Source organism: Peromyscus maniculatus, chromosome 2 (assembly GCF_049852395.1).
Source record: "Peromyscus maniculatus bairdii isolate BWxNUB_F1_BW_parent chromosome 2, HU_Pman_BW_mat_3.1, whole genome shotgun sequence".
Classification (NCBI taxonomy): Eukaryota; Metazoa; Chordata; class Mammalia; order Rodentia; family Cricetidae; genus Peromyscus; species Peromyscus maniculatus.
Window position 1 is genome coordinate 160,281,005 of NC_134853.1, and position 17,078 is coordinate 160,298,082.

General features: G+C 54.9%; 2 protein-coding genes across 6 annotated transcripts in view; one reads left to right on the forward strand and one right to left on the reverse strand.

Moving 5' to 3' along the window:
• Window positions 1-13,306, forward strand: part of Zbtb17 (zinc finger and BTB domain containing 17) — a 24,391-nt gene extending 11,085 nt beyond the window's left edge. The window contains exons 3-16 of one of the 2 annotated variants that reach the window (XM_006975461.4): window positions 7,500-7,706; window positions 8,594-8,782; window positions 9,301-9,441; window positions 9,704-9,826; window positions 10,234-10,475; window positions 10,558-10,700; window positions 10,786-11,086; window positions 11,383-11,470; window positions 11,553-11,669; window positions 11,751-11,871; window positions 12,015-12,145; window positions 12,433-12,642; window positions 12,752-12,841; window positions 12,921-13,306. In XM_006975461.4, the coding sequence (XP_006975523.2) occupies window positions 7,502-7,706; window positions 8,594-8,782; window positions 9,301-9,441; window positions 9,704-9,826; window positions 10,234-10,475; window positions 10,558-10,700; window positions 10,786-11,086; window positions 11,383-11,470; window positions 11,553-11,669; window positions 11,751-11,871; window positions 12,015-12,145; window positions 12,433-12,642; window positions 12,752-12,841; window positions 12,921-13,204 (2,385 nt within the window). In that variant the 5' untranslated portion in view covers window positions 7,500-7,501 and the 3' untranslated portion in view covers window positions 13,205-13,306. The remainder of the gene's footprint in view (window positions 1-7,499; window positions 7,707-8,593; window positions 8,783-9,300; window positions 9,442-9,703; window positions 9,827-10,233; window positions 10,476-10,557; window positions 10,701-10,785; window positions 11,087-11,382; window positions 11,471-11,552; window positions 11,670-11,750; window positions 11,872-12,014; window positions 12,146-12,432; window positions 12,643-12,751; window positions 12,842-12,920) is intronic. The other variant, XM_015994352.3, reaches the window with a different exon arrangement.
• A 1,739-nt stretch (window positions 13,307-15,045) lies between these two features.
• Window positions 15,046-17,078, reverse strand: part of Spen (spen family transcriptional repressor) — a 71,489-nt gene continuing 69,456 nt past the window's right edge. For all 4 annotated transcript variants that reach the window (XM_042272253.2, XM_076565603.1, XM_076565605.1 and 1 more), the window contains 4 exons: window positions 16,370-16,870; window positions 16,083-16,277; window positions 15,665-15,823; window positions 15,046-15,325 (listed from right to left, as the gene is read on the reverse strand). In XM_042272253.2, coding sequence (XP_042128187.2) covers window positions 15,194-15,325; window positions 15,665-15,823; window positions 16,083-16,277; window positions 16,370-16,870 — 987 coding nt within the window. In that variant the 3' untranslated portion in view covers window positions 15,046-15,193. The remainder of the gene's footprint in view (window positions 15,326-15,664; window positions 15,824-16,082; window positions 16,278-16,369; window positions 16,871-17,078) is intronic.

The window sequence follows — 17,078 nt, forward strand, 5'->3', positions numbered from 1 at the left end:
TGAGCTCCAGGAAAGGCGCAAAGCTACACAGAGAAACCCTGTCTCGAAAAACCAAAAAAAAAAAAAAAAAAAAAGATAGCTCAGGCTGGCCTTGAACTAGCAGCAATCCTCTGGCCTCTGCCTCCTGATCACAGGTTCATTACACCACAGCCAGCTGGAGAGGCCTTAAAGGTTTGATGCTGGAAGAGAAGGCCTCTGCCCCTGAGTAAATATCCTCCCTCCCAACTCGACTTCCTCCCTCCCTCCCTCTGTTTCAGTTTTTAGTGGGTGTATTTATAAGAGGGAAAACAGAAAGGTTGCAGGTAACAACTGTCCCCGTGTGCCCTTTTGAGAGGAGCCCCTTTACCGTTTTTTTCACATGCCCTGCAGGATGTGGGTGTCTTTCCGAAGCATGAGTCAGCCGCATTGTGACTCAGCATCGCAGTGCTCAGGACTGTGCTGAATGTCACTGGGGCCTTGAGCCCCTCAAGGGAGAAGTCCTTTACGGTTCTGTGGTATTTTGTGGGAGGCCCAAAGACTAAACCCTTCTGGTGCTGTAGGGGGACAGTAACATTTTTCAGGTTCCAACAGTCCAATTGAGAACGTCTTAATTTTGTCAGCTTTATTTATTTATGAGGCAGCTCATGTCACCCGGGCTTGCCTCAAGCTCTGTATAGCTGAGGATTTCGGGGTGGGCCAACACTTGGTTTGTACATTGCTGGGGATTGAACCAGAGCGTTGTATATGCTCAGCAAGCACGCTGCCTGCCGACTGAGGCGTCTGTCTCCACCCAGCAGTTTGCCAGCTTCTCCTCTCTGCTGGCTGCTCTCCAGGCTGTGGAGGCTGAGCTGCCCCTGGTGTGGCTGTCACAGCCTAGCCTGTCCCTGCAGGTTCACCTCCTCCCAATCCCAATCCTCTCTCACTCTTTCTCTCTTTAAAAACAATTACATTTATGTATTTATTTTGTGTTTATGTGTGCATGTGCCATGATGTGCATGTGGAGGTCAGAGGGTAACCAGCATGAGTTGGTGCTCTCCTACCTTGTGGGTTGCAGGGATAGAACTCAGGTCATCAGGCTTGGCAGCAAGTGGCCCTTAGCCACTGAACCATCACGCTGACCCTTTCTTTTTGTACCCAGTATCTTCTCTCTCTATTACTGCCGTCTTGTCTCTAGTTGGTGGGAACAGAGTCTTTGATTTTACGTGGACTCGTTTTTCCTCTTCTCAGGGAATGGTACCACCATGCCAGCTTCTGACAGAACTTTCATATCATCCTCTGCTTCCCCTCACAGCCCACATCTACTTCAACAGCTAATTATGTCTGCTCCAATGGATGCGCGCTTTCTCTTTTTACTTATTTATTTTTTCAAGACAGGGTTTCTCTTTATAGCTCTGGCTGTCCTGGAACTTACTTTGCAGACTAGACTGGCCTCAAATTTAGAGCTCAGCCTGCCTCTGCCTCCCCAGTGCTGGGATTAAAGGTGGGGTGTGCCACCATGCCCAGCCAGCACATGCACTTAATCAGAGTACTGTTGCCAGCTTGTGAGCCTCCCCCCACCAGTCTGTGGTCCTTCCCAAGGCCCTGTGGCCCTCTGCAGAGGCTGCCTGGCCTTCTTGCTCACTCTAGGCTTCCTTTCAGTCTCTTAACGGCTAAGTGGGCCTCCCAGAGTACTGTTTCCAATTCTCACACAGCTTTTTAAAAAGTGTGTGTAGCTTAATGGCTAACGTGCTTGCCCACCATGTGTGAAGCCCTGGGGTCGTTCCATCGCCACATAACCCTTGTGTGTGGCACACCAGCATTTGCAGGGTGGAGGCAGCAGGTTCATCCACAGGTACATAACAGATTTGAGCCCAGACAAGATTCATGGGACCTGGGGAACGGAGAGAGAGGAGAGGAGAGGGAGGGTGGGAGAGAGAGGGACAGAGAGCACTTTGATTCTAAAGTCCAGCTTCCCCTGAGACCCTGGGTGACTCAGCCTCTCCCGCTGCCCAGCCACCTTTCACACAGGTCTCTTTCAAAGGAAGGCACTTGCTCTTGGCCCCCAGGTTAATGGCTCCTGGGTTACCAGGCACAGCTCTCTCTTGCACTTCTTTTGGGTCTTTGCTTAAATTCTGACTCCTCAGAGAGGTCCTCCTCATTCCCTTTCTCGGCTCTCATAGTTCTACCTACCTCTCCTCAGCACCTGATACCTGTGTTACCTGTGCTATCTATCTGTCAGTGGTTTGTTAGCGTTCTTCCTCACGAGGCCCAAAGCTGTAGCACTTTACCTCCCGTGAGTACAGAGGGGCTGTGCCTAGTCAGATTTATGAGCTGTGGAGTCACCAGGTGTCTTTCTTAGTGTGCTCTGTGTTATTGCTATAACAGGCGGGGCAAGTTCCAACCAGGTGTGTTTCTCATAGTTCTAGAGGCTGGGCCATACAATATCAGATGCTGGCTTCTCTGCCTGGGAGGTGGGAAGACCAGGAGTTCAAGGTCATCCTTGGCTACATCACAAGTTCAAAGCCAGCCTGAACACATAGGACTGTGTCCGAAAACCAAAACAGAACAAAAGGTGTCAGCATGTGGTCCAGGCATGTGTTGTACCCTGGCATGATGGGTATCAGAGGACAAGTGAGAAGGCAAAATAGCAAGCCTGCCCTGGGGCTGCATCCCTGCATGCCAGCACTTGGGAGGTGGGGAGAAGGATAGTCAAGGGCAGCCTGTGCTACACAGTGAGTCTGAGGCCAGGCTGTTGCTGGCTCAAGAAAAAAGGAAAGGCCAATCAGTCAATCAATCAAGCCAGGCGGTAGTGTCACATGTCTTTAATCCCAGCACTTGTGAGACACAAGCAGGTGGATCTCTGAGTTCAAGGTCAACCTGGTCTACATACAGAGTGAGTTCCAGAACGGTCAGGGCTACATAGAGAAACCCTGTCCCGGAAAAACAAAAACAAACCAGGAACTGGCTTTTTATAATACACACTACAGAAAACAGTATGGATTCAGGACTGGTAGACATGGCCTCAGTCAGGGTAGCTCTGTCAGCAGAGGATGAAGTGTCCAAGTCTGGAGTGGTTCCAAGCAGATCTGGATGTTTCTATAAAGATCTGGAGGTTTAGAAGAGGGAGAGCTGGGAACACAGCTCAGAAACACAGCAGTTGGTTACCAGGTTTGTGCAAGGATTTGATCCCTAGCATCGTCCTCTCATCCACTGAGAGATTATCTTTCTAGATAGATTATGTGTGTGCACGCACACGTCTTTATATATCAAGAGAAATGGCTCAGAAATGGAAGGAACATAGTCTCGATACAAGGCCAGCACTTGCCGGGCTAGGAGCACTGTGCTAGCAGGACCGGTGTGCTGATGATTGTCTCTTTTCTCTGCCAGCTTGTATCTGAAGGGACAGCTCGGGAGTGGGGCTGGGTGCATAGCTTTCAACCTCCCAGAGTGTCTGTGTCTGTCTGTGTGTCTTTGAGCCACTTGTATTTCTGGATGATCAGGAAAGGTGACTCGGTGGTGACCTCTTTGTGTGGAAGCCGGAGCAGGCCGGTCCATTCTGGGAGCCAGCCAAGCTCAGTGTGTCTGCTTAAGGGAGCATTTGTTTTCTGGCCTAAGATGTGGCCCCACCCCTCATGCTAGTCAGTGCCTGCCAGTAACTTGGATGGTGTGACAGGAGCCTGTTTGCCTTTGGGAGAGAGCTGTGCAGTTGAGGCATCCTGGTGCTTCCTACACGAGCCCCTCAGGGTTTGCCAGTGCAGTACTTGGTGTAAGCCCTCTCAGCAGAGACAGTTCACCCCAGTGGCTGGCTCCTTACATGCCCTCTTTGTTGTGTGCCGTGCCCTTCCCCCATGTGTTACAGGAACTTTCCAGATTACATTTAGAAAGGGATGATGGGTTATGATTGGTGGGTCTAGTCACATCCAGAGGGCCCAGGAAAAAGGATGTAGAGACCATGTGATGAGGGTTTTGAGCCTGAAAGAGTAACTTAGACTATGTCTGTCTGCTTCCTGTTCACAGACAGCTGCTGGGTGCTGAAGGCGTGTGCCTCTGGCCTAGCTGCGTTACTGTGACTAACCCTGTAACGGGTGTGTGAGCCCCTGCCCCGCTGGAGACGCTCTGGCCCCCTGGCAGCCAGTGGCAGACCCAGGACTCAAGTCTGGGGAGTTCCTCCCTAGTCCTTGCCCTCTGAGGCAGCAAAAAGGAAGGTGGTGCCAGGTGGCTGTGTGCTTGGTTTGCAGGTGGCCAGGGTGTGGTGTACGGCTCTGTGACACTGAGGCTGAAACAACTCTAAGTGTGTTGCTTCACTGCTGGAGGAGCTGCACCAGTCCTCCTGGTCCCATCTATATATGCCTTTATGTCTGTCTGTATAGTCAGGCCATCACCACCACCGAGGCCCACCGTCCTGCCACTCCCCGGGCCTTAGGATACATGCAGAGTGACAAGCCTTTGCCCTAGGCTCTTAATGCTTTGCTTTTTGTTTGTTTTATTAGAAACTTTGAACTGGCTAGGCGTGGTGGCTGGGCGTGATGGGTACACCTTTGATCTAGCCTTGAGAGGCAAAGGCAGGCGATCTCTGAGTTCTAAGCCAATTGGGGCTACACAGTGAGACCCTTTTCCAAAAAAAAAAAAAAAAAAAAATATTTACAAAAACCAGCCAGGTGGTGGGGCACACCTTTAATCCCAGCACTCAAGAGGCAGAGACAGGTGAGTCTCTTGAGTTTGAGGCCAGCCTGGTCTACAGAGTGAGTTCCAAGACAGCCAGGGCAGTTACAGACAGAAACCCTGTCTCAAAAAACAACAGCAAAAACTCCAGTTGCTCACTGATGGAGTCACATGGAGTGACTGTAGTCGGAAGTTTCTCTGGGCCCGCCTGGATGAATCCTTCCCACCTGCGGTCCTGTAGCTGCTTATAAAATCGTTACTCAGAGGCTTAATATTAATTACCAACTGTTTGGTCTATGGCTCAGGCTTCTTGCTGGCTAGCTCTTATAACTTAACTCAACCCATTCCTATTAATCTGTTATGCCACGTGGCCTGTGGTATTACCGGTCTGACATCTTGTTGCTCTTTGGGGCGGTGGGCTCATGTCTCTCTTATCGCCTTTCTCTTTCCCGTCTCTCTGCTTGGATTTCCCGCCTGCCATTAAGCTGCCTTGCCATAGGCCAAGCAATGGGACCAACATATATTCACAGCATGCAGAAAGACATCCCACAGCAGAGGCCTGACACAACACTCTGGGGAGGAGACAACCACAGACAGACAGACAGACAGCTCACAAAGCTCTAAGAAGTAGATGCCTCTGAGGGCTCCGCTCACTGAGTTGGAGTGGCTTGCTGTAAAGCGAGGGATATAGGACACAGTGAGACAGTGATGAAGGGGTAAATGATGGACCAGGAATGGATGACCATCCCAGACGAAGGAAGGACACCAGGGATCCCCCAGGTGGACATTGGTCATCCTAACCTAGCAAGCACATACAGAATGTGGGCTCCCTTTCTGCACTAGGGGTGGTTCGCTGGCTGTGGAGAAGGTGACGAGGACTCTTGTCTGCCCACAGCTTTCCCCTCAGAAGACAGCTCAGTGTGGCGTGGGCGGTCACACCGCCTGCTTTTGTGCCTCCTCCATGTGTGTGCTTCTCAGCTCCTGGGCACCTCAGAAAGGGCAGCTCGCCCCAGGCCTGGACATGGCTTCCTCTCAGTGTCTTGTGCCTTGAACAGCAACATTCTCCCTCTCATCCCTTCAGGTCACCAGTGGGAGTTGGCTCTTTCTGGGGTTTGAGGACTTAGAGCAGCAGTTCTCAACCTGTGGGTCACAGCCCTTCCACAGGGGTTGCCTAAGGCCATTGGGAAACACAGATCTTCACATTATGATTCATTAGCGTTATGAAGTACAATGAAAAGAATGTATGGTCAGGTCAGCACACGAGGAACTGTGTTAAAGGGTCGCAGCATTAGGAAGGCTGAGAACCACTGACTTAGAGGAAGTGTTTTACAAGGTGTCCCGGGTTGCGGTGGCGTTACTGTGGGTGTCCTGCGCCTAACTCTTGCTGTAGGCGCCTTCTAGTTGTAGATGTTGGCACTGCCAGGCCCAGAAGCAGTGCCCCTGCTTGGGCCTGGGGGAACAGGGCTCAGTCTCCAGCTTGAACTTGCACCTTGCCTGATACCACTGCCACGTCGTCCATTAGATACTTCACCTTAGCTCAGCAAGTACATACTCTGATATTTTCTTGTTCTTTGAGACAGTGACTCATGTGACTCTGGCTGGCTTGGAACTTGTCATCCTCCTGCCTCAGCTTCTATGTGCTGAGATTGCAGGCAGATACTCAGAAGTTTCCAGAAACCACAGGGTGGCAAATGTGTCTGTGCTGGCATGAAGGGGCGTGCCTTCTGGGCTCTCCTCAGATGCCCAACACCACGTGGTCATTGCAGCCCTAGGCTGTAAGCCAGTGACAGCCCAGGGTCAGGAGCAGCCAGTGCTGCTGCATTGGGGCAGAGTTCCCCAAAGTGGCTCTCCTGCCCAGGGCAGTCTGGTCCGGGAGCAGCTGGCTGTTCCTGGGGTTTGGATCCAGCAATGCAGCCGGCTGTATGTACTGTGGCCTCACACAGTGGGTGCCGGGTTTAATTTTGAAATGTTTCTAAACACCTTCTTTCTCTATAAAGAAAAGTTCATTGTTTCCCTAGAAGATTGCCATCTCGAGAAGGTTTTGCAGTGGTGCTGGGCAGGCAGGGGCTACTTGGATGTCATCTCAGCTCCATCTGTGTGGTTCATAATTGGGCACCAGGCCAGGACCTTTTCCACACACGCTCCCTTGGGACAGCTGTGGGATTTCCAGGCATTAAGTGAAGCCCTTAATAGAGAAGCCGCCCGGGCAGCTCTTGGATCAGGATTGGAGCACTTCTCTCTCTCGGGAGAGCCACCACTCAGAGGTTTCTGGAGGCAGCGGACTTAGCTGCTGTATGTAGATCCTTGAGCCTGAGAGAGGGAGGGACTAAGCAAGGGCGGGGTAGGAAAGCCAGGGAAGGAGAGAGCCGGGGTAAAATCCCCACCCTAAAGAACCCAGCCTTGTGTGGACAAGGAACGGAACTTGCCTGTGGGAGCTGGAGGGAGAGAGTTCTGTAGCTGATGATGGAAGAGCCACCTGGACTTAGAACCCCAAAGCTGACGTTTGTAGTTTATTCTAATAATGTGTGTGTGTGTGTGTGTGTGTGTGTGTGTGTGTGTGTTCTTTTTGTAAAACATGTTAAGCTGTTTTATGAGATAGCATTTTGACTCCTTAGCTCATTGCTTCCTGTGTATTCTGCTTTGGGGGCAAGCTATCTTGGTACTCTTTAGTTTGGGGAACCTGCCCTGTTGGGTAAGCTTTGGGAGCCACTGGGCCGCCTTGGCTTGCAGCAAGTGTCTGGAATCATCTGCCCTTCTGTGGTAGAAAGCCTCTCCCTTGTTTAATGCTCCTCGTGAGTCTCACCTGGGGCTTGCCAGTTGTCGGCAGGTTGGGCTGGCGTCCTTTCTCGGTGCTGACAGAAGGCTCTGGCTTTCTGCAGCCATGGATTTCCCCCAGCACAGCCAGCGTGTCTTGGAGCAGCTGAACCAGCAGCGGCAACTGGGCCTTCTCTGTGACTGCACCTTTGTGGTGGATGGTGTTGACTTCAAGGCTCACAAGGCGGTGCTGGCAGCTTGCAGTGAATACTTCAAGATGCTCTTTGTGGACCAGAAGGACGTGGTACATCTGGACATCAGTAATGCAGCAGGTACCTTGTTGGGGCCGGAGCCTCATATCATGCAGGGCCCTTTTAGGGCAGTGCCAGCAGGCCATGTCCCACCTGAGTTTGAGCTCTGACCCTATGGGTACCAAGTTTATCCCATCTCTTCTGACTAGGCATGGAGTGACCAGGGACACAGGTTCACAGTGTGATGAGGGCAGAGACAGTAGGGCCAGCCTTGTTAGCAGGGATACAGTAAGGCTGGCCCTAGACCCTCCTCATCCCCTTCCCGTGGACCAGATCAGTCCTGGGGCCGACAGCCAGGCTGTGTCAAGAATGATGAGAGGTGGCTGGGCGGTGGTGGTGGTGGTGGTGGTGGTGGTGGTGGTGGTGGTGGTGGTGGTGGTGGTGGTGGTGGTGGTGCACACCTTTAATCCCAGACTCGGGAGGCAGAGCTAGGCAGATCTCTCTGAGTTCAAGGCCAGCCTGGTCTACAGAGCAAGATCCAAGACAGGCACCAAAACTACTACACAGAGAAACCCTGTCTCAGGGAAAAAAAAAAAAAAAAAAAAAGAACCCTGAGGGGCTAGCTGGGCCTGGGATTGAGGAAGGATAGACCAGTCTTAGGTCTGTACTCCTACCCAGAGCCCTCTGACCTGTTTTTGAGATGGTCAGGACAAAGTAGTCTCTTCTTTTATAGATGTGAAAACAGACACACAAGTGTCAGGTGGCTGGAGGTTAGGTAGAGCAGGTGACGGGGTCTTGAAGACCACGCTGTCAGGAGGAATGGGGTGGCCTGTCCTCAGGTGTCTCTAGCCCAGCAGACAGGAAGTGGAGGCTTACCACTCAACTTTCCAAAATTTGATTCCACTGTTGGGTGGAGAAACATTGGTAGGCCCTGAAGTTGGTCTGTGATGGTGTTCTGTCCTTGACAGGCCTGGGGCAGGTGCTGGAGTTCATGTACACTGCTAAGCTGAACCTTAGCCCTGAGAACGTGGATGATGTGCTGGCTGTGGCCAGCTTCCTCCAGATGCATGACATTATCACAGCCTGCCATACACTCAAGTCACTTGCTGAGCCGACCAGTAGCACCGGGGAAAATACGGAAGCCTCAGCTGTGGAAGGTAAGGTCACTGGAGCCTGTCCTAAAAAGTGGTCAAGGAACTTGGCTTCTTTTGGAGGCCCTGTCTCTGATCTGGGTCACCTCCCTGGGTGTCAGATTCTTCATCTCCCTTGCTGTCACTGCAGGGTGCTGGTAAGGGTTGGCCAGGCACTCCCCACACCTGCCCTTTCCACACCTGGCCCACTAGGTGCCAGGGAGCAGAGCTGCTGCCTGCCCTCCAGTAGCTGCCCCCCCCCCAGCTCCCTGGCTCTCAGGGTGTCCTCAGAAGCCCCCAGACTCCCATTATGGGCAGGGTTCTTTGCTGTGTGAAGTCAGAGGATCCTGTCCCCTCCTGTGAGCACTGACACATACCAGTGTCCACTGCCCATGTCTACTGGGGACTTGGTTGTGCTGTCACAGCTTCAGTGGTCGTGAAGAACAAACCAGTGAAGCACCTGCAAGTCCCCAGGGGGCTCGCCTCACCCCTCTGGCAGTGGACACCTGGTGGAAAATGACAAGTCTGTCCTGTCCTGTCTCCAGGAGGAGACAAGAGAGCCAAAGAGGAGAAGGCTGCCGCCACCATGCTGAGCAGGCTGGACCAAGCAAGAAGCAGTCCACAGCCAGGCCCAGGCAGAGAGCTCAAAGAGGAGCGGGGTGGCCAGGCAGAAAGTACAGCCAGTGGTGAGTTGTGATTTGGTGCTCCTGGGCTGGCTACCTGGAAGAAGGTAATGGCCAGTAGGAAGTTGGTGCTGCCCATCACCTGCCAGCAGCCTGGGCCCCAGAGTAGGAGAGGCCTTGTGGCTGGGAGGTCGTGGCGTGTGCTCCTGTACTTTTCTGGCTCGTGTCTAGCTCGGGTAGTTTGTTCTGCAGGTCTGCTCCAGCCATGGAAGAGACCTATTTGACCCCAGACAGAGTCCCAATCCAGCCTCCCATCCCTCCTCAGGTGCAGAGCAGACGGAGAAGGCTGATGCCCCCCGGGAGCCTCCACCCGTGGAGCTCAAGCCGGACCCCACGAGTGGCATGGCAGCTGCCGAAGCTGAGGCCTTGTCAGAGAGCTCAGAGCAAGGTGCCCCCTTCCCCAGCCAGGGCCGGCCCTGCCACACGCACCCCACCGCCCTCTTGGGTCACCTCTTCCCTCTCTAGCCTGTCCTGTTGGGACACTATCCGCTTGAACTTTTTTCTTTCTTGAGTCGTAAGCCGTCTTAGTTGTACATCCCCTCCATGTTTCCATTAGCCTGGACGCATCCTGACATCGCCCTGGAGCTTCTGCTCGGCCCTGGGCATTACCCAAGTGGGCCGTGCTTCCCACAGCCCCCATCACAAGTACTTGTTGACTGAAGTGCTACACATCTGCCTGAGGCCTTGCGCCTGTCACCTAAAGAAAGGCATTTGTGAAGTGGGGAGAGTTGGACCAGACCCAGAAGGGACTCTGAGCCCAGTCCAGTCCCTCAGTACCTGCTCTCTTCCGTGCAGAAATGGAAGTGGAACCAGCCAGCAAAGGAGAAGAGGAACAAGAGGAAGAGGACACAGGGCCTGCCACCGTCAAGGAAGAGGGGATGCATCTGGAGAACGGGGAGACCCCTGAGGAGAATGAAGAGTCTGCGGGCACAGACTCTGGGCAGGAGCTTGGCATGGAGGGCCGGAACCTGCGCTCAGGCACCTATGGGGATCGCACTGAGTCCAAGGCTTATGGCTCCATCATCCACAAGTGCGAGGTGCGGGGCCGTGGGCGGTGCCAGCCCTGTGCCTCCGGGGTCTCTACAGCCCCTCACGCACCCCTTCCTGCTGCGTCTGCAGGACTGCGGGAAGGAGTTCACGCACACGGGAAACTTCAAACGCCACATCCGCATCCACACGGGTGAGAAACCGTTCTCATGCCGGGAGTGCAGCAAGGCCTTCTCAGACCCCGCAGCGTGCAAGGCCCACGAGAAGACACACAGGTACCCACCTTGGCTCCCCCAGACTGGGGGCCTCCCTGGACCCTGCAGGACCCCTTCCTGTCACCTAGCACCTTCTGCTCCACAGCCCGTTGAAACCGTACGGGTGTGAGGAGTGTGGCAAGAGCTACAGGCTCATCAGCCTGCTGAACCTGCACAAGAAGAGGCACTCGGGGGAGGCGCGCTACCGCTGCGGGGACTGTGGCAAGCTCTTCACCACTTCCGGCAACCTCAAGCGCCACCAGCTGGTGCACAGTGGCCAGAAGCCCTACCAGTGCGACTACTGTGGCCGCTCCTTCTCGGACCCCACCTCCAAGATGCGCCACCTGGAGACTCACGACACCAACAAGGAGCACAAGTGCCCGCACTGTGACAAGAAGTTCAACCAGGTGTGCACCCCTCCCTGAGCCAGCACGGTGGGTCCTGCTGGTGGCTCCCCAGGGTTGGCACAGGACAGCCACTAGGTCTGTGGATGGTAGGGACTCTCCTAGGATGGCACCCTGAAGGGCAAGCTTAGAACAGGCTGTGCTGCGTTGTCCTTCCACTGCTGGGACCCTGAGCCTCGACCAGGGACCGGGCTCTGCCCCTTTGAGAGACCAGCAAGTCCGTCTGTTATTCCCTGGCTAAAGGGCTCGGGGAGAAGCCAGGTCCCTAGGGGCCCCTCTGAGCCCCTGTCTGGGTGCAGGTGGGGAACCTGAAGGCTCACTTGAAGATCCACATTGCCGACGGCCCTCTCAAGTGCCGCGAGTGCGGGAAGCAATTCACCACCTCAGGTAGGCCCAGAGCACCCTGGCTCCCCCCCCACCCCTCGGCCCTCACAGGGCAGCACACCAGTCCTGCCCTTGGTTTCCAAAGGGAACCTCAAGCGGCACCTGCGGATACACAGCGGGGAGAAGCCCTACGTGTGCACCCACTGCCAGCGGCAGTTTGCTGACCCGGGCGCGCTGCAGCGGCACGTACGGATCCACACGGGTGGGTGAGGAGGCCCTGTGTGGGCTGTGGAGGGGCCGCAGGGCGCCGAGTGGGTGCTAGTGCCTTGTGCCTCTGCCCCAGGTGAGAAGCCGTGCCAGTGTGTGATGTGTGGCAAAGCCTTCACTCAAGCCAGCTCCCTCATCGCCCATGTGCGCCAACACACGGGGGAGAAGCCCTACGTCTGTGAGCGCTGTGGCAAGAGGTAGTGGCCTGCCCCCACTCCAGGGAGCATGAGGCCAAGTCCCAGGCTGTGTCCCAGAGTGGTGGGTACCCCCTAAGCTCCACCCCCACACACACCATAGCTCCTGTGGGTCAACATGAGCCTCGTTATCTGTGGCCCTATAGATTCGTCCAGTCCAGCCAGTTGGCCAATCACATTCGCCACCATGACAACATCCGACCACACAAGTGCAGCGTGTGTAGCAAGGCCTTTGTGAATGTGGGGGACCTGTCCAAGCACATAATCATCCATACTGGTGAGCATGTGCCGCCTGCCTGTGTCCATCCCTTCCCAGCCCGTTTTTCAGGAGAAGGGTAGGGGGGTAGAGGTCGGGAACCCTGTGCCACACTTGTTTACAGGTAGCCTTGAAGTTCAGGTCAATGTGGATGGACTCCACCTGCCTTGGAGCTTTCGAGGAGGAGGAGGGTGCTCTTGAGGCACCTGTCAGCACTGGCGGTTGCCAGGGAACTTGCTAGAAAAGATGGGGCTGCTGGGTACTGGGAGGCCTGGAGGTGGCAGGGTGGTAACTTGCCTCACCACCAGGAGAGAAGCCTTACCTGTGTGACAAGTGTGGTCGTGGTTTCAACCGGGTAGACAACCTGCGTTCTCACGTAAAGACCGTGCATCAGGGCAAGGCGGGCATCAAGATCCTGGAGCCAGAAGAGGGTGGTGAGGTCAGCGTGGTCACTGTGGACGACATGGTCACACTGGCCACTGAGGCACTGGCAGCAACAGCGGTCACTCAGCTCACAGGTGTGGACTGGAGGCAGCAGAGGGTAGCCACAGGCGGCCTGCCTTGGTGGCAGCAATGGGGTAGGGTCCCTGTGGCCTCTGCCTCAGGCCCTGCTGCCTCTGCCCACAGTGGTACCAGTGGGGGCTGCAGTGACAGCTGATGAGACCGAAGTACTGAAAGCCGAGATCAGCAAGGCTGTCAAGCAGGTGCAGGAAGAAGGTGAGAGGGGCCGTCTGGGGTATGGATGCCGGCGGACCCAAGGTCCTTCCCATCCTGACCACAGCCCACACCTCCACAGACCCCAACACCCACATCCTCTACGCTTGTGATTCCTGCGGGGACAAGTTCCTGGATGCCAACAGCCTGGCCCAGCATGTTCGGATCCACACAGCCCAGGCACTGGTCATGTTCCAGACGGATGCGGACTTCTACCAGCAGTATGGGCCGGGCAGCACGTGGCCAGCCGGGCAGATGCTGCAGGCCGGAGAGCTGGTCTTCCGTCCTAGGGACGGGGCTGAGGGCCAGCCCACGCTGGCAGAAACCCCACCCACAGCTCCTGATGGTCCACCGCCTGCAGAGTGAGCAGGTGGCCCTCTGACTGTTTATTTAAGGATGGATGGCACCCTGGGACTCAAGGTGCTCCTGCCCCAATCCCTAGAGAGAATAAATTTGATTATTTTCTAATGTTGCCTATGGTCCCTGTGTCCCCAGTGAGTGGGTGGGGAACTGTCACCTACCTAGCTGATACTGCAGAATGGTTAACACTAACTCAGGGACGAGGACTCCTGGGACATCCCGATGTCCATCATGGAAAGTAGAGCTCCATACTGTGTAAGTTATTTAGGGTGTGGGCAGCACCCTGTGGCTGAGATGCAGCCGCACTCGCCAGGCCTGTACCAGGAGACCCAGGCAGCCTAGTGCCTTTAGCCAGAGCAGTAATGCAAGAGCAGTGTACAGAACACGGGCTGGCTTCTCAGTAAACGAGGGCCTAGTCCTGCTTTACCCAGGCCACAGGGATGCCAGCCTGTGGCAACACTAACTTGCGGCACACTACCACTAGGCTGGCAAGGGAAGAAGGGAAGGGAGCAGCTAGAAGCTTTGATGATGGGATCCCAGCAGGCAGAGCTGTGCTCTTTCCCATGGAGGAGTCCCACTGAACTGGACGGCCTGCTCTGTAACCCCCAGATCTGTCGTCCAGTTTCTCCTGCCACAGCTTTTCTTGTCTTGAAGCGGGCATGGGAATTAACAGAATTAACAGCCCCAGGACGATCAGGCTCCTTGCTCTCCTACAGTGAACAACAGTACCTCAGGGAGGGGAGAAGGGAAGACGTCGGGCATGAGCCTGCTGGGGCAGGAGCTTGCAAGCGGGTAGGGAAAGGAGGGATTTCATTATTTATCAAAATCTGAAGTGCCTTCCCAGTGGCCTAGGAAACAGGACGGAGGCCCAGCATTTCTGATTCAGACCTCAAGCACAAGCTGAAAAGCTCTGGGGAGGATCAGGGAGCAAAAAAGGTCCTTGTTCACAGACTTGGGGTAGGAGCTCCTGTTCCAGCAAGCCAAGAACCCCGTGGTTCCCACTTGAGCGACAACCACATTCACACTTGAGGTGTTTTGTATTTTTTAATAAAGTTTGTAATCCAATGGACACACAACAAAACTGCGCTGAGAAAAACAGTTTCATAAATTAATAAGTGTTAGGAAGTCAGGGAGAGGTCCGAGTCACAGGAAGGAGGAGTTGGCCAGGTCTTCTTGTCCGGTGCTGTGTGACACTCCATGTTGCGGGGGCAGGCCCGTGCTGTAACGAAGCGCACTTATACAAATGAGTGACGGTACAAAGTCTGAGTATGAAAATAAGATTTTCTTTGAAAACACATTTTTGGCACAGATTAAAAAAAATGTATGTCAGGGAAATTTGATTTAAGTCAGTATTATATATATATTTATATATATTATATATTTATATATACACATCCCAAGTTCTGCACATCCGACCAAGGAAGAAAATCCTTCTGTTGGCTTTTACTCAGCTGTAAACTGTACATCCGATGAGTCGAAGGTGGTGCCGGCGGTGGCGGCAGGAGAATTAAGAAAGATGACATGTCCGATGAGCAGAGGAAGGAAGGAGGAGATGGGGCAATACCCAATGAAATGTTCCTTGACACCAAGGCTTCAGCACAAGTCCCAAGTCCTGCATGAGTCTGTGGTGTGCTCACGTACACATGTCCAGATCCTCACAGCCTGTGTTCACTGTGCAAGTCACTAATTTAGTGCAAAGGCCGTTCTGTTCAACAAAAACAGACTCCCGCTGCCCTGTTCCTTTTCTCCAAAGGAGGAAAGCCAGCCCCTAGGGTTTCTGTGAGTCCATGGGTCGGTGGTCTGTCCTGGGCAAGGATTTCATGTAAACATACAAGCAGCACCACCCCCAGAGGAGGTCTATCCAAGAGCTGGGTGGGCGGGAGAGCGAGCGAGCGAGGGCAGCTGGTGGCGCCTGGCAGTCGGCCCCTCGGCAGCTTGCCCTCTGCCTGGCTGGGCTGTCCACGGTTCTGTCCTGTTCATCACTGCAGCAGAGCCTCACACAGAGGCAATGACGATCATGAGGTGGGGAGAGATGTTGGAGATGCTGGCAAGGAGGTCAGGGGCCAGGCGGGAGAGGTGACTCTCGGAGAACTCACAGGGTGGGAAGATCTGCAGCACATAGGCGGGCTGGGGGAGTGAGAGAAAAGTGGGACCCACTGTCTGCCATGCCCCGCCCGCCCTGCCCCCCCATACTCGTCAGGCTGTATGTCAGGGCACGGTGTCATCAACTTCTACAGTTCGAGGTCAACACTCCCCCTCTCATCTGTTCCCTACCTCTTCCCAGGATGGGCAGTTGGTGGCCATTACCCATGTTGCCACGTGCCCATCTCCTCTGGGAACTCCTGGGGTACTCTGGTCGCTACCAGAAATATCCATGACACCAGGCCGGAGCAGCCCTGCTGCCCTGACCTAAACTGGCCCTAGCTGTGTGAACAGATGTGGGGTAGGGACGGACAGTGGACCAACCTGATTGGAGCCAGGGTTGGGGACGTTGATGATCCCTGCTGCCTGCTTGGCCTGCAGGTAAGTGATGAAGGCAGCCTTGAGGGACTCCGTCTGGCTCACCACATCCTCCTGGTCACGACCACAGGGCAGAGCCAGCAGCAGACAGTAATCCGTTTCCACCTGCAGCAGAGTGAATGGTTAGGGACCTGAACAGCTTGTGTCCAAGTAGCTAGGCACCCCTAAGATGGCTGTGTCACACCACACTGACGGAACGTGTGTGCATATGCTCACTTCTAGGTCTTTCTCTACGCAAGTGGAGTTTACCCTTCACTGCCCGCTTCAGTAGTTATCAACACCAGCAGTTAACCACTGAGGCTACCTGCCCCCCCCCCCCCCCCGTGAGTGGCATGCGCATTTACCACGGCCCCCCAAGTCTTACTGTCATCCTCCGGGCGACCCCTTCCAACTGCGAGGCCTCTAGCCGCATCCTCTGGGCGATCCTCAGCGGGGGACCACCTTCCGAGAGAGGCAGGGACCGATGGGCCAGGACATTGTTGCCGGAGACGAAGTGGAGCTGCACCGCAGCTGTGTCGTTCTTGAGGGCTAGCAGGCCCTGCCACACGATGGGGTACTTCTGCTCACCAGGAAACAGGAGAAACGGGGTCACGGCGTGACCAGCATGACCCTGGAAGCAGCTCACTCGGGACAGGACAAAGGGTGTCTTACCTTCAGAAGCTGGACCATATCCACAGGCCTCTGTGGAGTCAGGTGTGGAGAAGAATCTTGTTTGGGGGCTGGCTGGGCTTCAGTGTGAGGCAGAGCCAGTCCAGGTGGGGTGCTTGTGCCCGAGGCCGTCGAGACAAACAGTGGCTGCTTTGGGGCAGCCTGAGAGGGAAGAGGATTTGGGAGGTCCGGCTTCATGGAGACCGACACGGGGGACGGGTGGGTCGGCTGGCCTGTTTCCACCGGCGCCTTCTGAGCCTGAACATGGGGCTCAGGTGGCCTACTTGCAGGGACAGCTGAGAGACGAGGCTGATCTACCCCTCCTGTCTGGGTCCCCTTTGCTTCTTGGGAGACCTGGGGCATCTTGCTACTCAGTGGCTGGGCAGGCTGGCCGAGCTGGGAGGGCTGGCAGGGTGGGGCAGGTGGTGCAGGCTGCGTGGACTGCGTAGACGGGGCAGACTGGGCAGGCTGCGTGGACTGCAAGGGCTCGCCTTCAGGAGGGCCCTAGAGTTGGGAAGGAAGATAAAGAAAGGGACAGTCAGGATGGGCGGCACAAAAGCCCTGGCTTCCAAACACGAACCCAGTGGACCGGAGGGAGGCATCCTTGTCTCAGTCAGGCCACAGAGGAAATGTGAGCCGGGGAGCTGTCTCAGGGGAAAGGCCACCTAACATGGCCCTTCTGACCCTGCAGGCAGGAGCCCTCACACAGTGT